General features: G+C 38.8%; 1 protein-coding gene across 9 annotated transcripts in view; it reads left to right on the forward strand.

Annotated features, from left to right (window-relative positions):
- The first annotated feature begins 845 nt into the window (after positions 1-845).
- Positions 846-22,476, forward strand: part of GDPD1 (glycerophosphodiester phosphodiesterase domain containing 1) — a 49,707-nt gene continuing 28,076 nt past the window's right edge. For 2 of the 9 annotated variants that reach the window (XM_060395138.1, XM_060395145.1), the window contains exons 1-3: positions 1,579-1,819; positions 6,239-6,338; positions 18,703-18,745. In XM_060395138.1, the coding sequence (XP_060251121.1) occupies positions 1,678-1,819; positions 6,239-6,338; positions 18,703-18,745 (285 nt within the window). In that variant the 5' untranslated portion in view covers positions 1,579-1,677. Of the gene's footprint in view, positions 1,181-1,578; positions 1,820-6,238; positions 6,339-18,498; positions 18,617-18,702; positions 18,746-22,476 lie in introns of those variants that run through there. The other 7 variants (XM_060395141.1, XM_060395142.1, XM_060395140.1 and 4 more) reach the window with 4 other exon arrangements.

The raw sequence follows: 22,476 nt of genomic DNA on the forward strand, positions 1-22,476 counted from the left end.
TGGGTGTCCTCCCCAGGGAGGCGTGCAGTACAGAGGTGGGTAAGCCATTTTTATAGGACAGTTCTGGGTTTTTGTTTACCTTTGGCTAATTATCTGGTTTCTTTTTCCCCACCTGACCTACCCTAGCACCCTCTCCAACATGTGTATGCAACTTTTTCCCAAGGTGGATTCCAGCCCAGAGACCTATGTGGGAGCCTTAGCGTCACATATTATGGGGTGGTACCCCCTTCTTTTTGACCCCCAAGGAGCCTTTCTCCACCTGTGAAATGTCTCCCTTGCCCCAAGGATGGGAAATATATGATGTCCTGACCCTTTACTCAAACAAGGTTTAGCCCCTCTCTGTTGCTGCCATGCCTATCAAGGTGACACAGGAGACAAAGCCTGGCTATTTACTCTATTTGTGATGTTACTTCCATTTCAGAGGGCAGATGGGAGCCCATCTATCTTCTGTCTCAGGAAATGCAAACTGGAGGCTAATTTTAAATGTCTAGCCTGGAGCCCATGTAAACAGGGGACCAGTTGTAAATACCTAGTCTGGGGTCCATCTACCTCCTGCCTCACTATGATGGTGAACTGATGTAAAAGTCTTTTTTTCTGCTACTTTTAAAAATCTACTGAAGACCTTTGTTTTCAAGAATCCTCTAAATTTTGTTTATTAAGTAAAATTAAATTTTATTTAAATTCCTCTTAAAGTACACAAGAATCTTTGGGAAGTCATTAACAGAAAGAGTTGTAAGTTATTTAGTAAAAATGTTCCTCATTTTTCAGATAAGAAAACAGAAGTTTGCTTCAGGTCAGAGTCACATGATTTTAAATAATCACTCTGCCTTCTACTTCTGTGGGAGACCTGTTCTTATGACCAAATTTTCTCCCTCAGCCCTGGGTTAATTCTTTTGCACTTAAATGTGACTCTTAGAATTCTAGTTTGGAATGTGTAGAATGAAAGGGAATTTAGTTTCCAGTCTTCCCAAGACTAAAGTGATAACCTGTCAACGTTTCCTTATTTTTGAACAAACTCAAAAATCCACAGATATTTGACTCGACCATGTCCGAGGCACGAAGTTTGCAATTTCACAGTGAAATGTGAGAAGAGCCATCCCTCAAATATTTGACTGATAAACTGGCACCTCGCATGGTATGTGCGACAACGGAGAAAGTTCGCTCTTGGCTAGACAAATGGGTATGTTTATTATTTCCTTTAATAAACCTTAACTCCTCCTGCGGTCAGAGTTCTTTGCATTTCCTCGAGCAGAGGCTAACGACGCGCCCCGGACTGATTCTTTTCTGATGTGGACTTTCTAATTACGTCAGGCCTTCCTGAAGGCTCTCCTTGAACAGCCTTTTGTGTGGGAACGACGGCAGAGGCACTGGCGGGTTTCCAAGCTTTCTCCTTTATAGGGCCGAGAGCCGGACCGCAGAGCTAGGTGACAGACGCCCGCGCCGGGACCCCGCAGGCTCCTACCAGAGCGCGCCTGCGTGCCGGAGCTCCTTTGTTGCTCGGCGGCCGGAGTCCGGCTGCGCGTGCGCGGTGGGCCGGCGCCGACAAGTGCGCTGCACCGCGGGCGCCGGCTGGGGGCGAGCAGACCTCGAGCAGCCGCCGGCGCCGCAGCCGTTGCGAGCGTATCAGCGGAGTTCAGAGGGCCAGGCGGCGGGAGGCTTCCTCACACGGGGGCTGAGATGTCGTCCACCGCGGCTTTTTACCTCCTCTCCACCCTGGGAGGGTACTTGGTGACTTCATTCTTGTTGCTCAAATACCCGACCTTGCTGCACCAGCGAAAGAAGCAACGATTCCTCAGTAAACACATCTCTCACCGCGGAGGTGAGAGGGGTCCCCAGAACCAGATGGCGGAAGTGGGGGAGGCTCCCCCAACCCTACCCCCCGGCCCCGCGACTGGAGCTGGGGCTCCTCGGCAGAAGGCAGGCGGGTGGAAATACGTGCGAGTCTGAGGAAGGATGGGCGTGTGTGAACTGAGGGTCCCCTGGAGGTGAAGACAATGTGAAGGGGAGGTCGCCTGAAGGAAGGAGAGGGTCTTGAATCCGAGCCAAGGTGGGGATCTCTTGGGGGCAGGGAAGCCAGGGGTTCTCCGAAGGAGGAAGGACCGGGGTGAGAATGAACGGTAGATGGGAGGCTTCTCGGCGAAGAGAAGGATAATCGCGGGTCTCTTCCTAGCAGCGGAGGCACCAGTGGGGAGCCCCGGGCCGATCCGCGGGTACCCTGCCGGGGGAACCCGGGAACAGACTTGTTCCGAGACTAGCCAGTGGCGGAGCTTGTGGGAAGATGGGGCGAACTGCTTCCAGGGCTGAGGAGCTGCGTGAACCTGGAGCGTGGTGCAGCCCGGGCATCCGCAGTCCCTGGGGGCCGGTCCCAGTTCTCCACCCCTCCATCCCTCCTCCTGAGCAGGGTAACTGAGAAAAGGAGGAATCCAAGTTCCCGAGCCGGGGACACTTCCAAGGTCACAGTTAGAGCTTGAGCTGTACTGGGACTAGAAACTGGGGTGTCCTGATTCCCAAGGCTTCAAACCTCGCACCTATTTTTTTTTTCCCCAACTCCACCTTGCACCCCAGCAGTGACCTGTGGATTTCCAAAAAAAAAAGATTGGGTTTTGTGACAGGACCGTATTGTTTGAAGACGACAGAGAAGTTTCTTTTGAAACAGTGCCTTGCCAGAAGGAACCTAGATAGTTCAGCCTCTTGTTTCTCAGACAGCAGGCCAAATCTTTGCCTCTTCATTATTGTGTAATAATGTGCTTTTATTTTCAAGTATGATGTATAAGATGTTGTAAGTTTGGATTATTTCATTCAGATTTAGCTATTCTTTAGAGCCGAATGTTGAACTAGGTTAAAATTGCTTGGAATTTACTTGAAATGGTAAATTCTAGGAGTTTACAGTCAAAATTTTAATTTAATACCATAACTCCTTTTTTTAGTAAAAATGGGCCAGGAATAGTCAGTCAGTTCAGTCACTCAGTGGTGTCCGACTCTTTGTGACCCCCTCAACCGCAGCACACCAGGCCTTCCTGTCCATCACCAACTCCCGGAGTTTACCCAAACTCTTGTCCATTGAGTCAGTGATACCATCCAACCATCTCATCCTCTGTTGTCCCCTTCTCCTCCTGCGCTCAATCTTTCCCAGCATCAGGGTCTTTTCAAATGAGTCAGCTCTCTGCATCAGGTGGCCAAAGTATTGGAGCTTCAGCTTCAACATCAGTCCCTCCAAGGATCACCCAGGACTGATCTCCTTTAGGATGGACTGATTGGATCTCCTTGCAGGCCAGGAATAAGGTTTTAAATATCACAGAAATACATTTGCACACTGCTGTAAAATCTGTATAATTTTATCAGTTAAACAAACATAGGACTTCCCAGGTGGTCCAGTGGTTAGGACTCTGCACTTCCAATGCAGGGGGGGTGGATTCAAGCCCTGGTTGGGGAATTAAGATCTCATATGCCCTGTGGTGTGCCAAAAAAGAGAAAAAGAAGATAAACAGAGTACTAAAGAGTGACTTCAGTGGTTATGCTAGTCTCCCATTCATGAAAAGTGTCAAAGATTTTAAGGGATTTATCACCAGCTAAACGACATGTTAGTTCTTATTTGGTTCACCTATATTTTAATAGATACAGAAGTAAACTGTAGGTAAAGCCAAAAAACAACTTTTGTGTTTGAGTTGTCCCTGTAGAAGTATTTTCAATGGTAGTAGTCCTGCTACTGCTAAGTCACTTCAGTCATGTCTGACCCTGTTCGACCCCATAGATGGCAGCCCACCAGCCTCCCCCGTCCCTGGGATTCTCCAGGGAAGAACACTGGAGTGGGTTGCCATTTCCTTCTCCAATGCAGGAAAGTGAAAAGTCAAAGTGAAGTCGCTCAGTCATGTCCGACCCTCAGCGATTCCATGGACTGCAGCCCACCAGGCTCCTCCATCCATGGGATTTTCCAGGCAGGAGTACTGGAGGGGGTGCCATTGCCTTCTCCGGTAGTAGTCCTACTCTGGAGATAAGTATTACCAACTGATTTTTAAATCAGTAAATCAGTGTTTACTGATTTAAAAAAAAAATCAAAACAAAAAACTAGGTCTTAAAAAGCTTTCTAAACTGTCATTGTGGGTGATCTAGATTTTATTTCAGAAGAAATAATCTTGTTAACTCTGTAGGATATGAAATCTGTATACAGTCCTGAAGCACTTAGTAAGTTCCTGCGTGATAGCGCTTAATATATTTTTTGTTGAGTATGTATATCAAAGAATACAGTTGAACCAGAGTGATACAGAATATATTTGCTAAAAACCACTTTGGAACTCAAGATAGTAAGTTTCTGGAAAATAATAGACTAGGAAGCAGTCAGCTTCTACTTGCTTTTTATTTTTCTCTTGGACACTGATAATAGCAAGTGGTGCTATCTGTGCATATTTCTCCATACGTATCATCAACATTTGGTCTAATTCTCTATCATCCGAACTGCAAATAACGTATTTCATGTAACCCAGGTGTATGACCACTCCAAGATTGAAACATTGATCATGATAGGTGTATAAAGTATATACACCTGAATCGCTTTAACTTAAACTGTTAATGTATACTATGTCTCTATAAAAGCATTATCACCTGAGTCAGATTCTGGATCTGTAACTAGTTAACCTTGGGAATAAGCTTTAGTTGTAGTTTCCTTATCTATAAATGTAAACCATTTACCTTGCTTCCCTTTGGGTTGTTATGAGGATTAGGTGTACAGAAAGTACTTTGAATGCCATAAAATTGTTTAGAAATGTAAGCATGGATTCATGGGGTCACATTCATATTTTGCAATAGAACTTTGAGTTGAATGAGGAAAAAGGGAGATCACCAGTGTACTTAATGTTTTCAAAGTTTTAATGAACACTTTTGCTTTTTGCTGATTGATTGTCCTTGAAAGTAGAAAATGCTTTGTTTTAAAAATTAAATGGTATAGGCCTGCTTTGTTCTTACCTAGGTAACACGTAGGTTGTATTGCATTATATTGTGATAGGTTATCTGCTTCCCTTATTAGACTGTGAGTTCCTCAAGAGCAGATTTTAGATTTTACTAATGCTTGAGTCTCTAGCCTCTAGTACAGATTGTAACCTTCACTTAAAATAATAGCTTATTGTCTGCTAATTATCTACTTTGTGCTAGGTACTTTCCCTGTGTTTCCTAATCTATTTGTCCAAAGAATACTTTTTGTAACTACAGTGTATTGATGAACCCACTTCAGTGTTCTTGCCTGGAGAATCCCAGGGACGTAAGAGCCTGGTGGGCTGCTGTCTATGGGGTCGCACAGAGTTGGACACAACTGAAGCAACTTAGCAGCAGCAGCAGCAGTGTATTAATGAAATATCAATAAGATCAAAGATATACCCTTCGGATTAAATCAAGAGCAAGCCATACTCTCAAAGGCTATTTTTATTGTTTCTCAATGAAATTGTGAATTTTAATAATATTTTTGACAGTTGCATAAGTAACTCATGTTCATTGTATTAATAGAAAATTTAGAAAATATAGAAATGAAAAAAAGTAGTTCCTAAAACTCACCATCAGTAGACATAATCTCTGTTAACATTTTGAAGTACATATTTTAAGTACATATTTTGAAGTATGTCCTTTTAAAAAATATTTTTAAATATATCCTTTAAGTACATATTTTACTACCCTTGGAATCATACTATATATATACTTATTTCCGATGCCCACTAAGTTAACTAGAGTTAGGATAGCAGGGAGATAACTTTCTCATACTCCCTAATCTATTTCTATGGTCCAATTAAATTAAGCAATAGGGTTTACTAGGGTTCAATGGCGAAAGAATTTTTAAAAAAATCAACTGATAAAATCCTCACCTGACCTTTTAATCTTTCACCCATGGTTACAAGGCAAAGTACTGCCCAAATCGGGCATTTTGCCACAGATTGATTTAGCAGGTGATAAGTCTGAGGGTAAATACTGCTGATGGACACTGGTTACTTCTGAGTCCTAAACTATAATTCCTCAAGGAGGAAATTGAAGCATCTGTTTGAGTCTCAGAGTGTCACTAGAAGTTAACATTCTGCAGTTGTACCCTGAAACATGTTCTGCACGGCAGGGTATCAGTTCTTTTCAGCTTCTCTCTTTTCTCTGCATTCCTATTTTCAGGGAAATCTTCCTTACTTGTCAGTGAAGACTTTTTTCCCAGCTCGCTTGTTCCTACTGATATCTTACTAACAGTGGAATCATTCATCCTTTATCTTCCCAGGTGGCATTAGTGGTAAAGAACACGCCTGCCAATGCAGGAGGAGATGTAGGAGATGCGGGTTCCATCCCTGGGTCTGGAAGATCCCTTGGAGAAGGAGACGGTAACCCACTCCAGTATTCTTGCTGAAGAATCCCCATGGATAGAGGAGCCTGGCAGGCTACAGTCCATAGGGTAACAAAGAGTTGGACATGACTGAAGTGACTTAGCATGCACACATTTTCCTGCTTAATAAAGTAGACTAAAATGTACACAGTTATTTTCAGCAATGGCGGTGCATATATCTTAAACTGTGTACAAATATCTTAAACTATATACAGACTTAGAAAAATTGAATGTCGTTACAGAAAAATGTGAAAGTATAATCAGATAGATAGCAAAAAACACATTGAAAAGAGCACACATGAGGTGATTAGTTGGTAAATGCTGCCACTGTATCAATATATACTTTGAATATCATTCTTCTGTGCTACTGATGTGTTTAAATTTTTTCTTACGTCTGCAAATATAAATCTCGCTGATATTTTCCCTAAAAAAAAGAATTCTGCAGTGTTCCAGGGATCCCACATATTGAGAAATGTTCTTTTGTATATACCATCTCTAGTGCTTAAATGGAGAAGGCAATGGCAACCCACTCCAGTACTCTTGCCTGGAAAATCGCGTGGACAGAAGAGCCTGGTAGGCTGCAGTCCATGGGGTTGCGAAGAGTCGGACATGACTGAGCGACTTCACTTTTACTTTTCACTTTCATGCATTGGAGAAGGAAATGGCAACCCACTCCAGTGTTCTTGCCTGGAGAATCCCAGGGATGGCGGAGCCTGGTGGGCTGCCGTCTCTGGGGTCACACAGAGTTGGACACAACTGAAGTGACTTAGCAGCAGCAGCAGTCCTTAAAAGCTCTTTATACTCTTACAGAAATCATATATACTGTTTCCAAGGTGCACTATAAATATTGAATTAATGTGTGAGTTTAGAAGTGGAGGAACTCAGCTTTGTTGCTTGATTTATTGAATAGCTCCTTTTTAAGTTGAGATAGGATGATGTCTTCCAACATTAAAATGTTTTATTTGCACTAAACTGTCTTTTCCAATATCCAAAAATATTTAATTTGGAAATTCTTTTGTGGCTGGAGCACATTGTCGTGTTTGTCATCGGTTTCATAAACATCACACACATACACAGACGTATAGCATGTATACAAGATATGTTGATGGTAGTGGTGATTGGAGGCTAACTGTAAAATAGGTCCAAACAGGTCTACAATATTTACGGCATGTTTTTTGTTGTTGTTGTTTAGTTGCTAAGTTGTGTCTGACTCTTTTGCAACCCCATGAACTGTAGCCCACCAGGCTCCTCTGTCCATGAAATTTCCCAGGCAGGAATAATGGAATGGTTTGCCATTTCCTTTTCCAGGGAATTTTCCCAACCCAGGGATCGAACCTGCGTCTCCTAAGTTGGCAGGAAGATTCTTTACCTGTGAGCTACCAGGGAAACCTTGTTGAATGTTTACTGGTATATAAAACATTTGGGAGGTTAAAAAAGGAAACTGAACAGATATTTCTTTCCTTTACAGAATTTACATCTAACAAAAAATACAAAAGAGAAAGTTTCCTTTACTTTTCCTATCCTAACAGATATTAACCACTCACAAAGTAACTATGAACCACTATAAGAGGAAAAATTAACATAGAATGAAATATTGGAAAGTATAGCTTTGTATAGTGTTGGGAAGTGATGGTTTCTCAAAGGAATAGAAAATATGAACTGGTGAAGAGGGAGGCAGGAGGACGTGAGCAGAGAAATTATAAACAAATTATAGTAAAACAGCATGTAAAATATATACTCATTCTCTTCTACATTTCATAATTAATTAAAAATTAAACTTGTTTCCATGTAGAGTGGTTATTTGCAAAGTCAGATATTAGGCCAGACATCCCCTGCTTATTGAGGGGAAAGAAAAATTAATAGCAAGCATGCTTATGAATGATGTTACGATAATTGGCAAGAGAAGAAATTCAAACAATTTCATGAGAGAAGAGCTATCACCAAATAATTCCTTAGAGAGGAGTGGCAGACTTTTAAATTAGTCCCGTAGTTACTCCCCAGGCTTTCACCATATGATTCTAACAAGTAGTTTGTGGGTATTATCGTTGTGGGATTTATCTTCAAGCTTTGCAAGCAAGTATAAGAATATGGAAATAAGGGGCAACATTAATAATTTATTTGTAAAGCTGAAATAAAGAGATATATGACTGCCAGCATAGAAACTGCAGCATAGTTAGTAGTAAAAAGAGTGGGATCTGAAGTCATACTGCTTATGCTTGAATCTCAGTTCCCCTTGTTGTCTTATGTGGCCTCACCTAATCTTATTTCTGGAGATAGTAATACTTGGCATGATTGTGGGCATTTTAATGAAATAATGTAGAGAGCACTAAGCACAGTATCTAGCTTCTCTTAATTATTAATATCTTGACCACCTTTTTAATATTTTATTTAGTACCAGCTATTTCATAAACTTATAAAGTAGATCAGAGGTCTTAAGTAGTAATGTTTGCATACTTAAGGTTTTTTTTGCTATAAGGAGCTCACGATTACAGCCACAGTCAGCTTCAGGTCTTGTTTTTGCTGCCTACATAGAGCTGCTCATCTTCAGCTGGCTCAGATCATGAACTCCCTTTGCAAAATTCAGGCTTAAACTGAACAAAGTAGGGAAAACCAGGAGGCCATTCAGGTATAATCTAAAGCAAATTCCTTATGGCTCAGACGGTAAAGCGTCTGCCCGCAATGTGGGAGACCTGGGTTCGATTCCTGGGTCAGGAAGATCCCCTGGAGAAGGAAATGGCAATCTACTCCAACACTCTTGCCTGGAAAATCCCATGGGTGGAGGAGCCTGATAGACTACAGTCCATGGGGTCGCAAAGAGTCGGACACGACTGAACGACTTCACTTTCACTTTCATACAGTGAAAGTGACAAATAGATTCATGGGATTAGATCCAAGAAGAACTATGGATGGTGGTTCGTAACATTGTAAAGAAGGCAGTGATCAAAACTATCGTTAAGAAAAAGAAATGTAAGAAGGCAAAATGGTTGCCTGAGGAGACCTTACAAATAGCAGAGAAAAGAAGAGAAGTGAAAGGCAAAGGAGAAAAGGAAACATGGGTGAGTATGAGTGAAGTCGCTCAGTTGTGTTCAACTCTTTGCGACCCCATGGACTGTAGCCCACCAGGCTCCTCCATCCATGGAATTTTCTAGGCAAGATTACTGGAGTGGGTTGCCATTTCCAATACCCATCTAAATCCAAAGAATAGCAAGGAGAGATAAGAAACCCTTCTTCAGTGATCAATGCAAAGAAATAGAAAAAAAAAAAAAATAGAATGGGAAAGACTAGTGATTTCTTTGAGAAAATTAGAGATACAAGGGAACATTTCATGTAAAGATGGCCACAATAGAAAATAGAAATGACAAGGACCTAACAGAAGCAGAAGAGATTAAGAAGAGATGGCAAGAATACAGAAAAGAACTGTACAGAAAAGCTCTGTCATGACCCGGATAACCATGATGGTGTGATCACAAATGACTAGAGCCAGACATCCTGGAATGTGAAGTCAAGTGGGCCTTAGGAAGCATTACTATGAACAAAGCTAGTAGAGGTGATGAAATTCCAGCTGAGCTATTTCAAATCCTAAAAGATGATGCTGACAAAGTACAAATATTGAGTGCTGCACTCAATATGCCAGCAGATTTGGAAAACTCAGCAGTGGCCACAGGACTGGAAAAGGTCAGTTTTCATTCTAATCCCAAAGATGGGCAATGCCAAAGAATGTTCAAACTAGTGTACAATTGTGCTCATTTCACACGCTAACAAGGTAATGATCAAAATCCTTCAAGCTAGGCTTCAGCAATACATGAACCAATAACTTCCAGGTGTACAAGCTGGATTTAGAAAAGGCAGAAGAACCAGTGATGAAATTACCAACATGTGTTGGATCATAGAAAAAGCAGAATTCCAGAAAAACATCTGCTTCATTGATTACATTAAAGCCTTTGACTGTGTGGATCACAACAAACTTTGGAAAATTCTTCAAGAGATGGGTATACCAGACCACCTTACCTGCCTCCTAAGAAACCTGTATGAAGGTCTCTGCTTTTTATTTTTGTAAAAAAAAAAAATATATATATATATTATACATAATACAAAAGCTTTTCTACTACACCTGATAAAGGCTTGAGAAAGAATATTAAAAGATGGAGAAATTGGAGAACATAAACTAAATGAAATGGGAGCACTGAATATGAAATAGAAAAAGTGGAACAAACTAGGTAAAAGTAAAAGATCATCATATAATCCGGTTGTTTTTAAACATGACTGCTCATTAGAAACATATCTGGAACTCTGGAGAAAAAAAGCAATACGTGAGCATTTGTATTTTTCAAAAAATTTCAAGATAATTTTGATATGTATCTGGATTTTTAAAAGTGATTATAGGTTTTTCTATTAGATCCTAGTTTTGGTGATATAGAGTTCTATTATTTTTCTGTTGCCCAATCATGATACAGTATTAATTGTTACATAATCATGATAGTAAAAGATGCTTTATCAGTTTTTACAATCAATAGCCAGACAAAAAATAAAAGATAATTACAATTGCAAGCCATAATGGAAACATGATTAATTTAACAATATAAAGTAATTACATACAATTTGGGGGGATCAAGCAGAGTGATGTGATAAGTGGAGGTGCATACAGGCACATGTTTTCATCCACCCAGTCAGTCTATGTCTTTTGGTTGGCGCATTTAATCCATTTACATTTAAGGTAATCATTGAAATATATGAACCTATTACTTTTTTCTTAATTGTTTGGGGTTTACTTTCTGTTCTGTAGGTCTTTTTCTTCTCTTGTTTTTCCCGCCTAGAAAAGTTCCCTTAGCATTTGTTGTAAAGCTGGTTTGGTGGTGCTGAATTCTCTTAACTTTTGTTTGTCTGGAAACCTTTGGATTTCTCCATCAAATCTGAAGGAGAGTCTTGCTGCGTAGAATATTCTTGATTGTAATTTCTTCCCTTTCATCACAGTAAGTATATAATGCCGTTCCCTTCTGGCTTGAGAGTTTCTGTTGAGAAATCAGCTCATAGCCTGATTGGAGTTCCCTTGTATGTCATTTGTTGTTTTTCCCCTGTTGCTTTCAATGTTTTATCTGCCTTTAATTTTCGTCAGTTTAATTGTGTGTCTCGGTGTGTTCCTCCTTGGGTTTATCTTTCCTGGGACTCTGTGCTTCTTGGACTTGGTTGACTGTTTCCTTTTACATGTTCAGGGAGCTTTCAGCTATTATCTCTTCAAATATTTTCTCAGGTCCTTACTCTCTTCTCCTTCTGAGACCCCCATAATGTGAATATTGGTGCATTTAATGCTGTCCCAGAGGTCTCAGTCTGTCTTCATTTCCTTTCATTGTTTATATCCTCTTCTGTGGCAGTGATTTCCACCATTCTGTCTTCCAGGTCATTTATCCGTTCTTCTGCTTCAGTTATTCTGCTACGGATTCCTTCTAGTGTATTATTCATTCCTGTTTGTTTGTTAGTTCTTCTAGGTCTTTGGTAAACATTTCTTGCACCTCTCAACCTTTGCCTCCGTTCTTTTCCCGAGATCCTGGATCATGCAGCAGTAGCAGTAGCAGGATCATCTTCACTATCATTATTCTGAATTCTTCTTCTGGAAGGTTGCCTATCTCTACTTCATTTAGTTGTTTTTCTGGGATTGTATCTTGTCCCTTCATCTGGGACATAACTTTCTGCTTTTTCATCATGATTAACTTTCTGTGATACAGTTTTTGTTTTAGCTGCTGTGAGACTGTGCTTCTTGCTTCTTCTGTCTACCCTCTGTTGCATGAGGCTAAGAGGCTTGTGTAAGCTTCTTGATGGGAGGGTCTGGTCATGAGAAAAACTGGGTCTTGCTCTGGTGGGCAGAACCTTGCTCACTAAAGCTTTAATCCAGTTTTCTGGTGATGGTGGGGGTGGGTGGGTGGGGTTGCACTCCCTCCCTGATAGTTTTTTGGTCTGAGGTGACCCAGCCCTGGGGTCTACAGGCTCTATGGGAGGATTAATGGTGAAGTCCAAGAAGGCCAAGGGGGACCTTCCAGTGCCTCTGTCCCTGTGGTGAGCCCCTGCTGACCCATGCCTCCACAGGGGGCCCCCCAACATGAGCAAGTAGTCTCCTGTGAGGTCACTGCTCCTCTCCTCTGGGTCCTGGTGCCCTCCAAGACTGGAGTCTGTTTCCCTCCATCCCCTGGAAGAGCTCTAATCAAATCCCGCTAACCCGCAAGGCCAGATTCCCTGAGAATTCCCAGTTCCTTTGTTGGAACTGGGAAAGCCTGACGTGGAGTTCAGAACCTTCACAATAGTGTGAGAACTTCTTTGGTATCATTGTTGTCCAGTCTATGGGTCACCCACCCAGCGGGTATGGGATGTGATTTAACTGTGATCGTGCCCCTCCTGCTGTCTCGCTGCGGCTTCTTTGTCTTTGGACGTGAGGTATCTCTTTTTTAGTTGGGTTCCAGCATCCTCCTGTCAGTGGTGGTTCAACAGCTTGTTGCAATTTTGGTGCTCTCACAGGAAGAGATGAGTGCACGTCCCTCTGCTCGGCCGCCTTGAACCAGAAGCCAAGGTCTCTGCTTTTTTAATAAGCTGTCTAGGTTTGCCATAGATTTCCTTCCAAGGAAATGTCATGGCTGCAGTCACTGTACACAGTGCTTTTGAAACCCAAGAAAATAGAATCTGTGACTTTTTCTGCTTTTTTCCCTTCCATTTACCGCAAAGTGATGGATCAGTTTTGAAGCAGAAGTAGATGTTTTTCTGGCATTCCCTTGCTTTCTCTATGATCCAACGAATGTTGGCACTTTGATCTCTGTTTCCTCTGCCTTTTCTAAAGGCAACTTGTACATCCAAAAGTTCTTGGTTCAGGTACTGCTGAAGCCTAGCTTGAAGGATTTTGAGCACTACCTTGCTAGCATGTGAAATGAGTGCAGCTGTATGATAGTTTGAATATGCTTTGGCATTGCCGTTCTTTAGGATTGGAATGAAAGCTGCCCTTTTCCCTGGGTTCACTCGCTGGTCAGGGAACAAGACCTGCATGCCACAACTAAAGATTGCTCATGCTGCAAGTAAGACCCAGTACAGCCAAATAAATAAATAAATATTTTAAAAGATAATTGCCTTCAAAAAGCCTTGTCAGGTTCAGGTGAATGTACTAGAATTTTTAAAAACTACGATTTAGGAATAAAAGCTTTTTACACAGCATGGGAAGGGGAGAGAAGGATGAATTGAGAAAGTAGCATTGACATATATACATATTCATGGATAAAATAGATAATTAGTGGGAAGCAGCTGTATAACACAAGGAGCCCAGTCTGGCACTCTGTGGTGACCTAAAGGAGTGGGGTAGGGTGGGGGAGGGGGCTCCCGAGGAGGGGGATATGTTTATAATTATGACGGATTCAAGTTGTTGTACGGCAGAAACAAGCCCAACATTGTAAAACAGTTATCCTCCAATTAAAGAAAAGAAATTTTAATAAAAGCTCTTAAGAAAATTTTAGGAATGGCATACATGTAGTAGCACTAAGCTGAAACTCCAATACTTTGGCCACCTGATGCAAAGAGCCAGCTCATTGGAAAAGACCCTGATACTGGGAAAGATCGAAGGCGAAAGGAGAAAAGGGCAATGGAGGGTGAGACGGTTAGATAGCATCACCAACTCAATGACATGAACTTGTGCAAACTCCGCGAGATGGTGGAGGACAGGAAAGCCTGGCGTGCTGCAGTCCATGGGGTCGCAAAGAGTCACGACCTAGCAACTGAACGACAGCGACAGTAGCACTGACCTTAAGTGCACAGCTTCATTTTCTTTAATGTATGTGTACATCCAAGTAGCCATTACTCAGATCAAAGTATCAAACATTTCTAGAATCCCATAAGAATCCCTTCCCCGTCTACCCTCCTCCATCGCCAGAGGTGACCACTCCTCTGACTTACCTCATCGTTGACTGTTTAAGACAGTGGTCTTCAAAGTGTGGTCTGTGGGATTCTGGGAGTCCCCAGGACCTTTCATGGGCCTACAAGGTCAACACTATTTTTATAAGGCGTTTCTTACCCTTTTCACCTTAGTGACATTGGCGTAGTGGGTAAAACTGCTGTTGCTTTAGGACAAATGAAAATACTGGTACAAAATATACTAGTAGCCATTATATTCCTTAGCATCATGCACTCAGATTTTTTTTTAAAGGGCAGTTTCACATAAGAATTTCTTTGATGTATTAGAAAGTTATTAATTTTATTAAAGTTCAATCCTTGAGTATGTGTAACTTTTAGTATTCTGTGACAAATGTTTTTTTGGTGTGTGTGGGATGACACAAACACTTTTGCTGCATACTAAAGTATGTACATGATTGTCTTGAGGAAAAGCACTTGTGAAGTTGATTGAATTCTGAGCTGAATTAGCCTTCCCCCCAACCCTGCCAAACATTTTTACTTAAAAAACTGACATATTGGTTATTTAGACTTGAGTATTGGACAGTTGTGTTCTTGGAAATTAATAAAGTGAGTCTTTCATTAGAAGAAAAATAATCTAGCTGCCTTCTATTAAGGCAGTGCCAATGATTACATTTGAGCTTTTAAGCAAGAATTAGACTTTTGAAAAACTTATATCACCCACAGTGAGCTTAGTAGCTTTCCAATTTGATTTTCCTGATATCAGTTATTAATAAATGTGATTTTTTAAAAATATTGTATAATGAAATGTGTCAGTATTTAGAAGATCAGCATGATTCAGTAAATCAATATTTTCCAAAAACCAATGCATTTTATTATAAAACCATGCATGGGTGAAAGATCCATTCAAAGTTCAAGATGGACTAATTGATTTTCATGTAATGGAGTACGAAAAGGTCATTGATATGGTTCAGAGTCCATGTTACAGCCAACTTTTAAGAATCTACCATTTGTTGAATTTCGGTACAGTATCAGAGAAGAACCTTTCTTTTCCAACTATCTATGTGAAGGTTGATATGTATGTTTGAAGGAGATATGAGAATCTAGCTGCCTTCTATTGTCAAACGTTAAAGAGATTTGCAAAAGTGTAAAACAAATGCCACTCCTTAAATTTTTTTGACAGATAGTTATTTATCATAAAATGTTATATTAACATGTAATGGGTTTATTATTATTTTCAAATAATTTTTTTTCAAATAAATTTTTAAAATTTGGGAGTCAGCTTCTAATACGTAGTTATTAATGGATTTGTTGTTCAGTTGCTCATTTGTGTCCGACTCTTTGAGACCCCATGGACTGCAGCACACGAGGCTTCCCTGTCCTTCACCATATTCCAGAGCTTGGTCAAACTCATATCCATGGAGTCAGTGATACCATCCAACCACCTCATCCTCTCTTACCTCCTCCTCCTCCTGCCCTCAGTCTTTCCCAGCGTCAGGGTCTTTTCTAATGGATATAACCCACATAATCAAAAGCTCTTTGAGGTACTCAGTAAGATTCCTGAGACCAAAATGGTTGAAAAATGCTAGTTTAAGGCATTAACTTAAAAAAAAATTTTTTTTTGGAGTATAATTGATTTACAGTGTTGTATCAGTTGTACACTAAAGTGAATCAGTTACGCATATACATATATCCACTTTTTTTAGATCCTTTTCCCATATAGAGTATTACAGAGTATTGCACAGAGTTCCCTAAGCTCTACAGCAAGTCCTTATTAGTTATCTATTTTATACGTAGTAGTATGTATATTTGGAGAAGGAAATAGCAACCCACTCCAGTATTCTTGCCTGAAGAATTCCATGGACAAAGAGCCTGGCAGGCTACAGTCCATGGGGTTGCAAAGAGTTGGACACATCTAAGCAACTAACACATACACACACAGTGTGTATATTTAAGTCTTCTAATTTAAACCCCCGTAAATCCCCTGATAACCGTAAGTTTATTTTCTACATCTGTAACTCTATTTCTGTTTTGTAAATAAGTTCATTTGTACCCCTTTTTTAGATTCCACATATAAGCAATGACATATGATATTTGTCTGTCTCTGACTTCACTCAATATAACAATCTCTGGATCCATCCATGTTGCTGCAAACGGCCTTATTTCATTCTTTTTATGGCTGAGTACTATTCCATTGAATATATAAGAATGAACTCTTGACTGTAATAAAGAGTTATTGTAATCTTAAGTGAGTAAAAAAAAATGCTTCATGGAGGAGTTGGAAGTGAATTTGGCATTCTAGGATGAAGATTGGGATGCTGTGGTGAAGAGAATTTTGGAGGGATATGGCATGTGTTTAAGGCTTTGAGTCTCTCAGAGGTTCAAGAGAGGAGGGAACAGATGTATACCTATGGCTGATTCATGTTGATGTATGGCAGAAACCAACATCATATTGTAAAGCAATTATCCTTCAATTAAAAATAAATACATTTTAAAAAATTGACCAAAAAAGTAATACGCAGTCATTATGGAGGGTTTGTAAGGCTAGAATAGTGTACATTAGAAAAGAAATCTTTTTTATTCTGACCTCAGCTGCTGGAAATAACTGAATGATTTGTTAATTTTTTTTTTAAGCTGCAATGTGCAGCTTGCAGAAACTTAGTTCTGTACCCTCAGCAGTGAAATCTCAGTGTCTTAACCACTGGACCACCAGGGAATTCCCATACTGATTGTTTATTGTACTCAAAGGCAAGGAAATTAAAAGGACACAGAAGTCAGCTTGAAAGAACTAATGATGATGACTTTGATGACTTAGTGAAGTGGGAGATGCCAGACTTAACATTGTGAAGTTACTCTTTTTCTCTTTGTACTGAGTATTTTTGTAGGAAAATACTTTAAACCTACATAAACACCCCACTCCTTATCAGACTTTAAGTCCATTTCTTAAAATGGGTTCAGAATATCCTATTTTGTTCAGTGGTTTAAAGTCTGTTATTGTCATCATTTTGATTCTAACATTGTCTCAGCTTTGGCCAGTGAGAGCTCTTTCAAATTGGCTTCTGCGTCCTATCAACTTGCTTGCTTTCTGTCACAACAATCAGTCAGTAGTTTGACCTAATCTACGAATAACCGTTTTAGTACTTTTTTCTTTTTGGTGGTATTCTTGAGTGCTTTGTTCTTGAATATTACCTGTGTATAACATATTTCCATAGTTCTTGACTAAGATAGGCACTGACTTGACTTTTAAAAATCAGTTAACCTCAAAAAGACCACTTACTTTGGAAAAAAACTTTATTCTCTATATTTGTTTCATCAGTCTTTTGTTATGCATCAACTCTACAAAAGTGAACCTCAAGTCAAAGAGGCTTTTTTCACAAGGGTGTCCCTTTCTCTCTACCAAATTGATAGAATTTTTAGAACATTCGGTTAATATATTTATGTTTTCATACTTTATGTTTCTGTTCATTATTAATTAGGTTATGATAAAAATATAACAATATAAAAGAAGAAAAATTGAATACCCTTGCAACTATGTTCTGATGTTATTGTATATAAAACATTGTAATGCTGTTACTTGAACAGTACCATAAACTTGAAGTGCTTATTTTTGTTAGGAAAAAACTGGCTGTTTTTCCAAAATATTTGAAAAAATATTTCCAAAGTATTTTTCCTGTGCATTCCATTAATCATTTAATAATACCAAAATCTTTTAGTTTTAAAATATCTAAAAACTTACGGCTTGCATATTTTATGCTAATTGACTCTAACTAGTTTATAATATTAGCTAAAAGAGGCAATTAGATACTTCTTATCTGTGTCCTTTTTTGTAATTTCACTATTACTTATTACTTCAGTAAGTGGAAGCACCAGTTACTATATGATGGGAGTGGAATAACAATGCAATAATCTTTTAGTTTTACTGAATATTCGCTGTTTCATTGAATCTAATGCCATTAGTTTTGATGCCTATTTTAAAAATTAATTTATTTTAAGGATGCATATTTTTAATGTACTGTTTAATGCATTTAAAAATCGTTTAGGTTCTTCTAACCCCCCGCTTGCTGTGACTGTGTTTTGATCTTTGATTCTTCCTGTGCGGTGCGGTGCTATGCTCAGTCACTCGGTGGTGTCCGACTCTTTGCGACCCCATGGACTGTAACCGGCCAGGCTCCTCTGTCCATGGGCTTTCCCAGGCAAGAATACTGGAGTGGGTTGCCATTTCCTCCTCCAGGGGATCTTCCCGACCCAGGGATCAAACCTGCATCTCCTGCATTGGCAGGTGGATTCTTTACCACTGAACCACCTGGGAAGCCCTGATTCTTCCTGGTGCCCCTAGAAACAATGCAAAATGCCTTCACATTCTTTAAAACACTTGTAGTATCTACCTCATATGTACCAAATGTATGATTTACTTGAAATATCTTATATGAGGTGAATTTGGGGAAAAATAAAATATTCAAATTAGCCTCAATTTAATGTTTTCACAGGTGCTGGAGAAAATTTGGAGAATACAATGGCAGCCTTTCAACAGTAAGTATATAGAAAGGCATTCTTTTACAGTTTATCATTAAAGTGATGATTCACAGAGTAAGTATAGTATACATGTAGCATCTGCTTGTGATAGTTGTTTCTGTTTTATTAAAATCTTTTTTTTTTTTTTTAGTTAGTCTCAAGTGTTCTAACAAGTGTTTGTCTTCTGCTTAACTGAAAAACTAGATTTGAGTTTCGGCACTATAGTGCCAGAGCTGAAAGAAGACGTTTGTAACAAGGCACATACTGTGCATAATGCTAATTAGTTTCAGAGAGAAAGAGAAAAGGAAAACACTGTTACATTGGCTCTTGTTTATGTGTAGGATTATGTGTCTACTCAGTAATTCTTCCACAGACCTGGACCTGTTATCTGGTCTTTCTTCTTTGAAGCCTTAGGAGTAATTGATCTTTTTTTTTTTTTTTAAAGGTAAATTATTTTTTCCAGTTTTTGAATTATTCATCTTTCCCGTGGAGGTCTTTTAGAGCACCTCACAGGGAAGCAGCAGGAGAGACAAGAACGAAAGCGGATTGCTACCTTGTTCTTGGTCTTAAAGTAATTGCTTATCATCAGTCTGTGCTAATGCTGAGAACACTGTTTTCTGTTCCCTGAAAAGTAAGATAGGAAACTTGGCAAGTTAACCCCCATGAAAAATATTACTGTCCATATTTACTAAGGAAAATATTTTCTTATATAATTTTTAGCCATTTTTATGTACGCAGTTGGGGCTAATAAATCAGGATAATTTGGCTTAAGGTTTGGTTCTATTTCTCATCATTCAAAGACACTTGAGAGTTTTTTTTCCTGTTTTCGGGTCCCAAGGTACTGCTTTTCTGTAGTCATTTTGTCTAAATCCTATCCTCCTATATTTGGCATTGCTTATTCTTCCTGCTCTAAAATATGATGCCTTTTGACTGTAATCTCAAGTCTCTTACAACTCTAAAATGTCACTGATGGTGAAGCAGAGTAATGTGAATTACTTTATCTTCTCTACTGAGATTATGTAGCTAGCTCCTGTAACAAAATATGTATTTAATTTTATGTGAACAGTTTTCGCTGTGATTCACACACACATATACACACCCCCACACACCTACATTGACTATCATTTATCAGATCCTTTTTGCCTGTGATGTAGTGATATATTTTTACTTGGGGGAAAAACTGCTCATGACTGAGTGGTTTTAGCATTCTCCATGTAAAAATATGTTATTTTATAAGTTTTTCTTCATGTATTTTTGCTAAATCTTTACCAGCCACTCTTATTTGTGAAATTAAGACACTGAGTTGTATAATAAACTGTTTCTAAGGATGATGCATTTGTATAATACATTATTTCTAAGGATGGTACCTAAATTTTTTTTTATCTTTGAAGATTTTGATCCCTTGAAAAATTTTTTTATATTCAAAGAATATCTAATTTAGATGATTTTTACCTGCTGGATACAACATTTTATTTCCTGTCTTCAAGCAGTTTGTTTTTATATTGTTTTGTTCAAGCAGTAACTATTGAAAAGTACCACAGCCTTCTCTATCATGTGGTAGCTTTCTATAACTTTAGTTTTTTGGAGGTTTTTCTGGTACTTTAAAAGAAGAAAGCACCTCTTCCATATATTAAGGCTGTTTAACTCTTTCATTGTATGGCTGTTTGCTAACTGACTTTGGAATTTATATAAAACCTAAACCAAATAGGCTTTAATTTTAAACTTAAAAAAATATTTTTGATGGTGGTGGTAATAGTAATGATTTGGGTTTTTGTTTTGTTTAATGCATCAGGATATTGTCAATAAGTACTTTTTATAATTGTACTTTCATTTATAAATATTTAACTACTAGGACACTTAGAAAGGTTTTTTTAAATATACCTACTTCATGAACAACAAGAAAAAACTTTACGCATACTATTTTCAAAGTATTGTATATGAAAAAAATTAACAGTTATAATCCATAATTGGCAAAAGATAGATACTGTGCGTAAGTATAGTTTATCCTTGATAGGGTAAGTAGTTGAAGAAGAAATAGTGAAAATACAATGAGCAGCTAAAACTTAGATCTCATTTGTTACATATATTTAAATCTTATTTATATATTAATATCTGTGTATATTGAAAAAGCATATATATTATGACATGGAGGTAAAGATGATATTAAAGAAAGTATAAATAGTTGGTATGGGAAGCCTGGTTAAAATTAATCAGAAAATTGAAAAGATATCAGGACTAGAAAAGCTATCATTTGGTGGAGAGGAAGAAGCTCCTTTTAAAAATGTGAAACGTTTGAGGTTAAAACATGAGGTTATGTGGACAAGATACATCTAGAAAATTGAAAGGACCTTAAGAGTATATGGAAAATTAATTCATTATGTATTTATTATATTATAGTAGGGCTAAAGAAATAATTAGTACTGACAAAGAGAAATAATTCTATTTTACAGTTTATAAAAAATTATTTAATCTGGCTTATAAAATAATTTCATGGACTTCCCTGGTGGTCCAGTGGTTAAGAATCTGCCCGCCAGTGCAGGGGACACAGATTTGATCCCCAGTCCAGGAAGACTCCACATGCCACAGGGCACCTAAGCCCACATGCCATAACTACTGAGCCCGCTTGCCACAGCTAGTGAAAGTCCACATGCAGCAATGAAGACCCAGTGCAGCCAAAAAATAAGTAAATAAACAAATTTTTAAAATGATTTTACAGACACCTTAAGTTATGAATTAGAGAAGGAAATGGCAACCCACTCCAGTATCCTTGCCTGGAAAATTCCATGGACAGAGGAGCCTGACAGGCTACAGTCCATGGAGTCACAAAGGGTCAGACACAACTGAGTGACTTCACTTTCTTTCTTTCTTAAGTTATGAATATGGTTCTTCTGGGATTCTTTGAGAATAAGAATTTTCCTTATTGATCTCAGTCCCTAGATCTAGCTCTGATACTAATAGGCTCTCACTAATCAATTACTGAATAGCACATGGAATGGAGCACTCAGGAACAAAGCTGACTATTAACAGAAGTTAGAGGCAGAACCCCATTTATAATAAGCATGGAACCGAAAACTGAAAAATTGTACCACAAAGACACACACACTCACACATGCAGAGCCAATAAACCCTTGAGTATGTAAAGTGTGGTTCTTAAGAGCTAATAAAACTAGGTTATTAAACTAGGCTGCTGTTGTGAATACCCATAGGACAGTTTGATCCCTGTGGTATTAATATGAATGGTAAAAGAAAGAAGCAAATTGTATCAGCAATAGCTGGAAGCGTAAGTTGGCAGACAGTCAAACTAGTTAATCAGTGACCTGATTCTCATGGTAAAATTTTTTACAATGTCTAATTAATACAATACTAATTATCTCATCTCTGAAGTGGAAATACTATAACCTCAATGTTTTGAGGAATACATGAGATTCAAATGAATTCTTTAACATAGAGTCTGTTGTAAGTTTTGACACAGTTTTTGTGGAGTTTGAAGTAATTTCACTTCTTCTTTTAGAGCTAGTTTTTCTTTTCTTTTTCCAAAAATATTGAAACCTTGCCTTCCCTAAATTTTTTCTGTGTTTGTCATCAGCTTATCAGAAATTCAGCTGTAAAATGTCTGGTATTTCAGTTTAAGTAGATACATACTGTTATTTGTAGGAAAGTTTGAAGGCTAAAGTGATTTTAAAAAATAGTTTTCTTTTCTCTCTGTGTTCTAGCTATTTGTGTATCAAATTTGAGATGACTTTATTAGA

This window comes from Ovis aries, chromosome 11 (genome assembly GCF_016772045.2).
Source record: "Ovis aries strain OAR_USU_Benz2616 breed Rambouillet chromosome 11, ARS-UI_Ramb_v3.0, whole genome shotgun sequence".
Classification (NCBI taxonomy): Eukaryota; Metazoa; Chordata; class Mammalia; order Artiodactyla; family Bovidae; genus Ovis; species Ovis aries.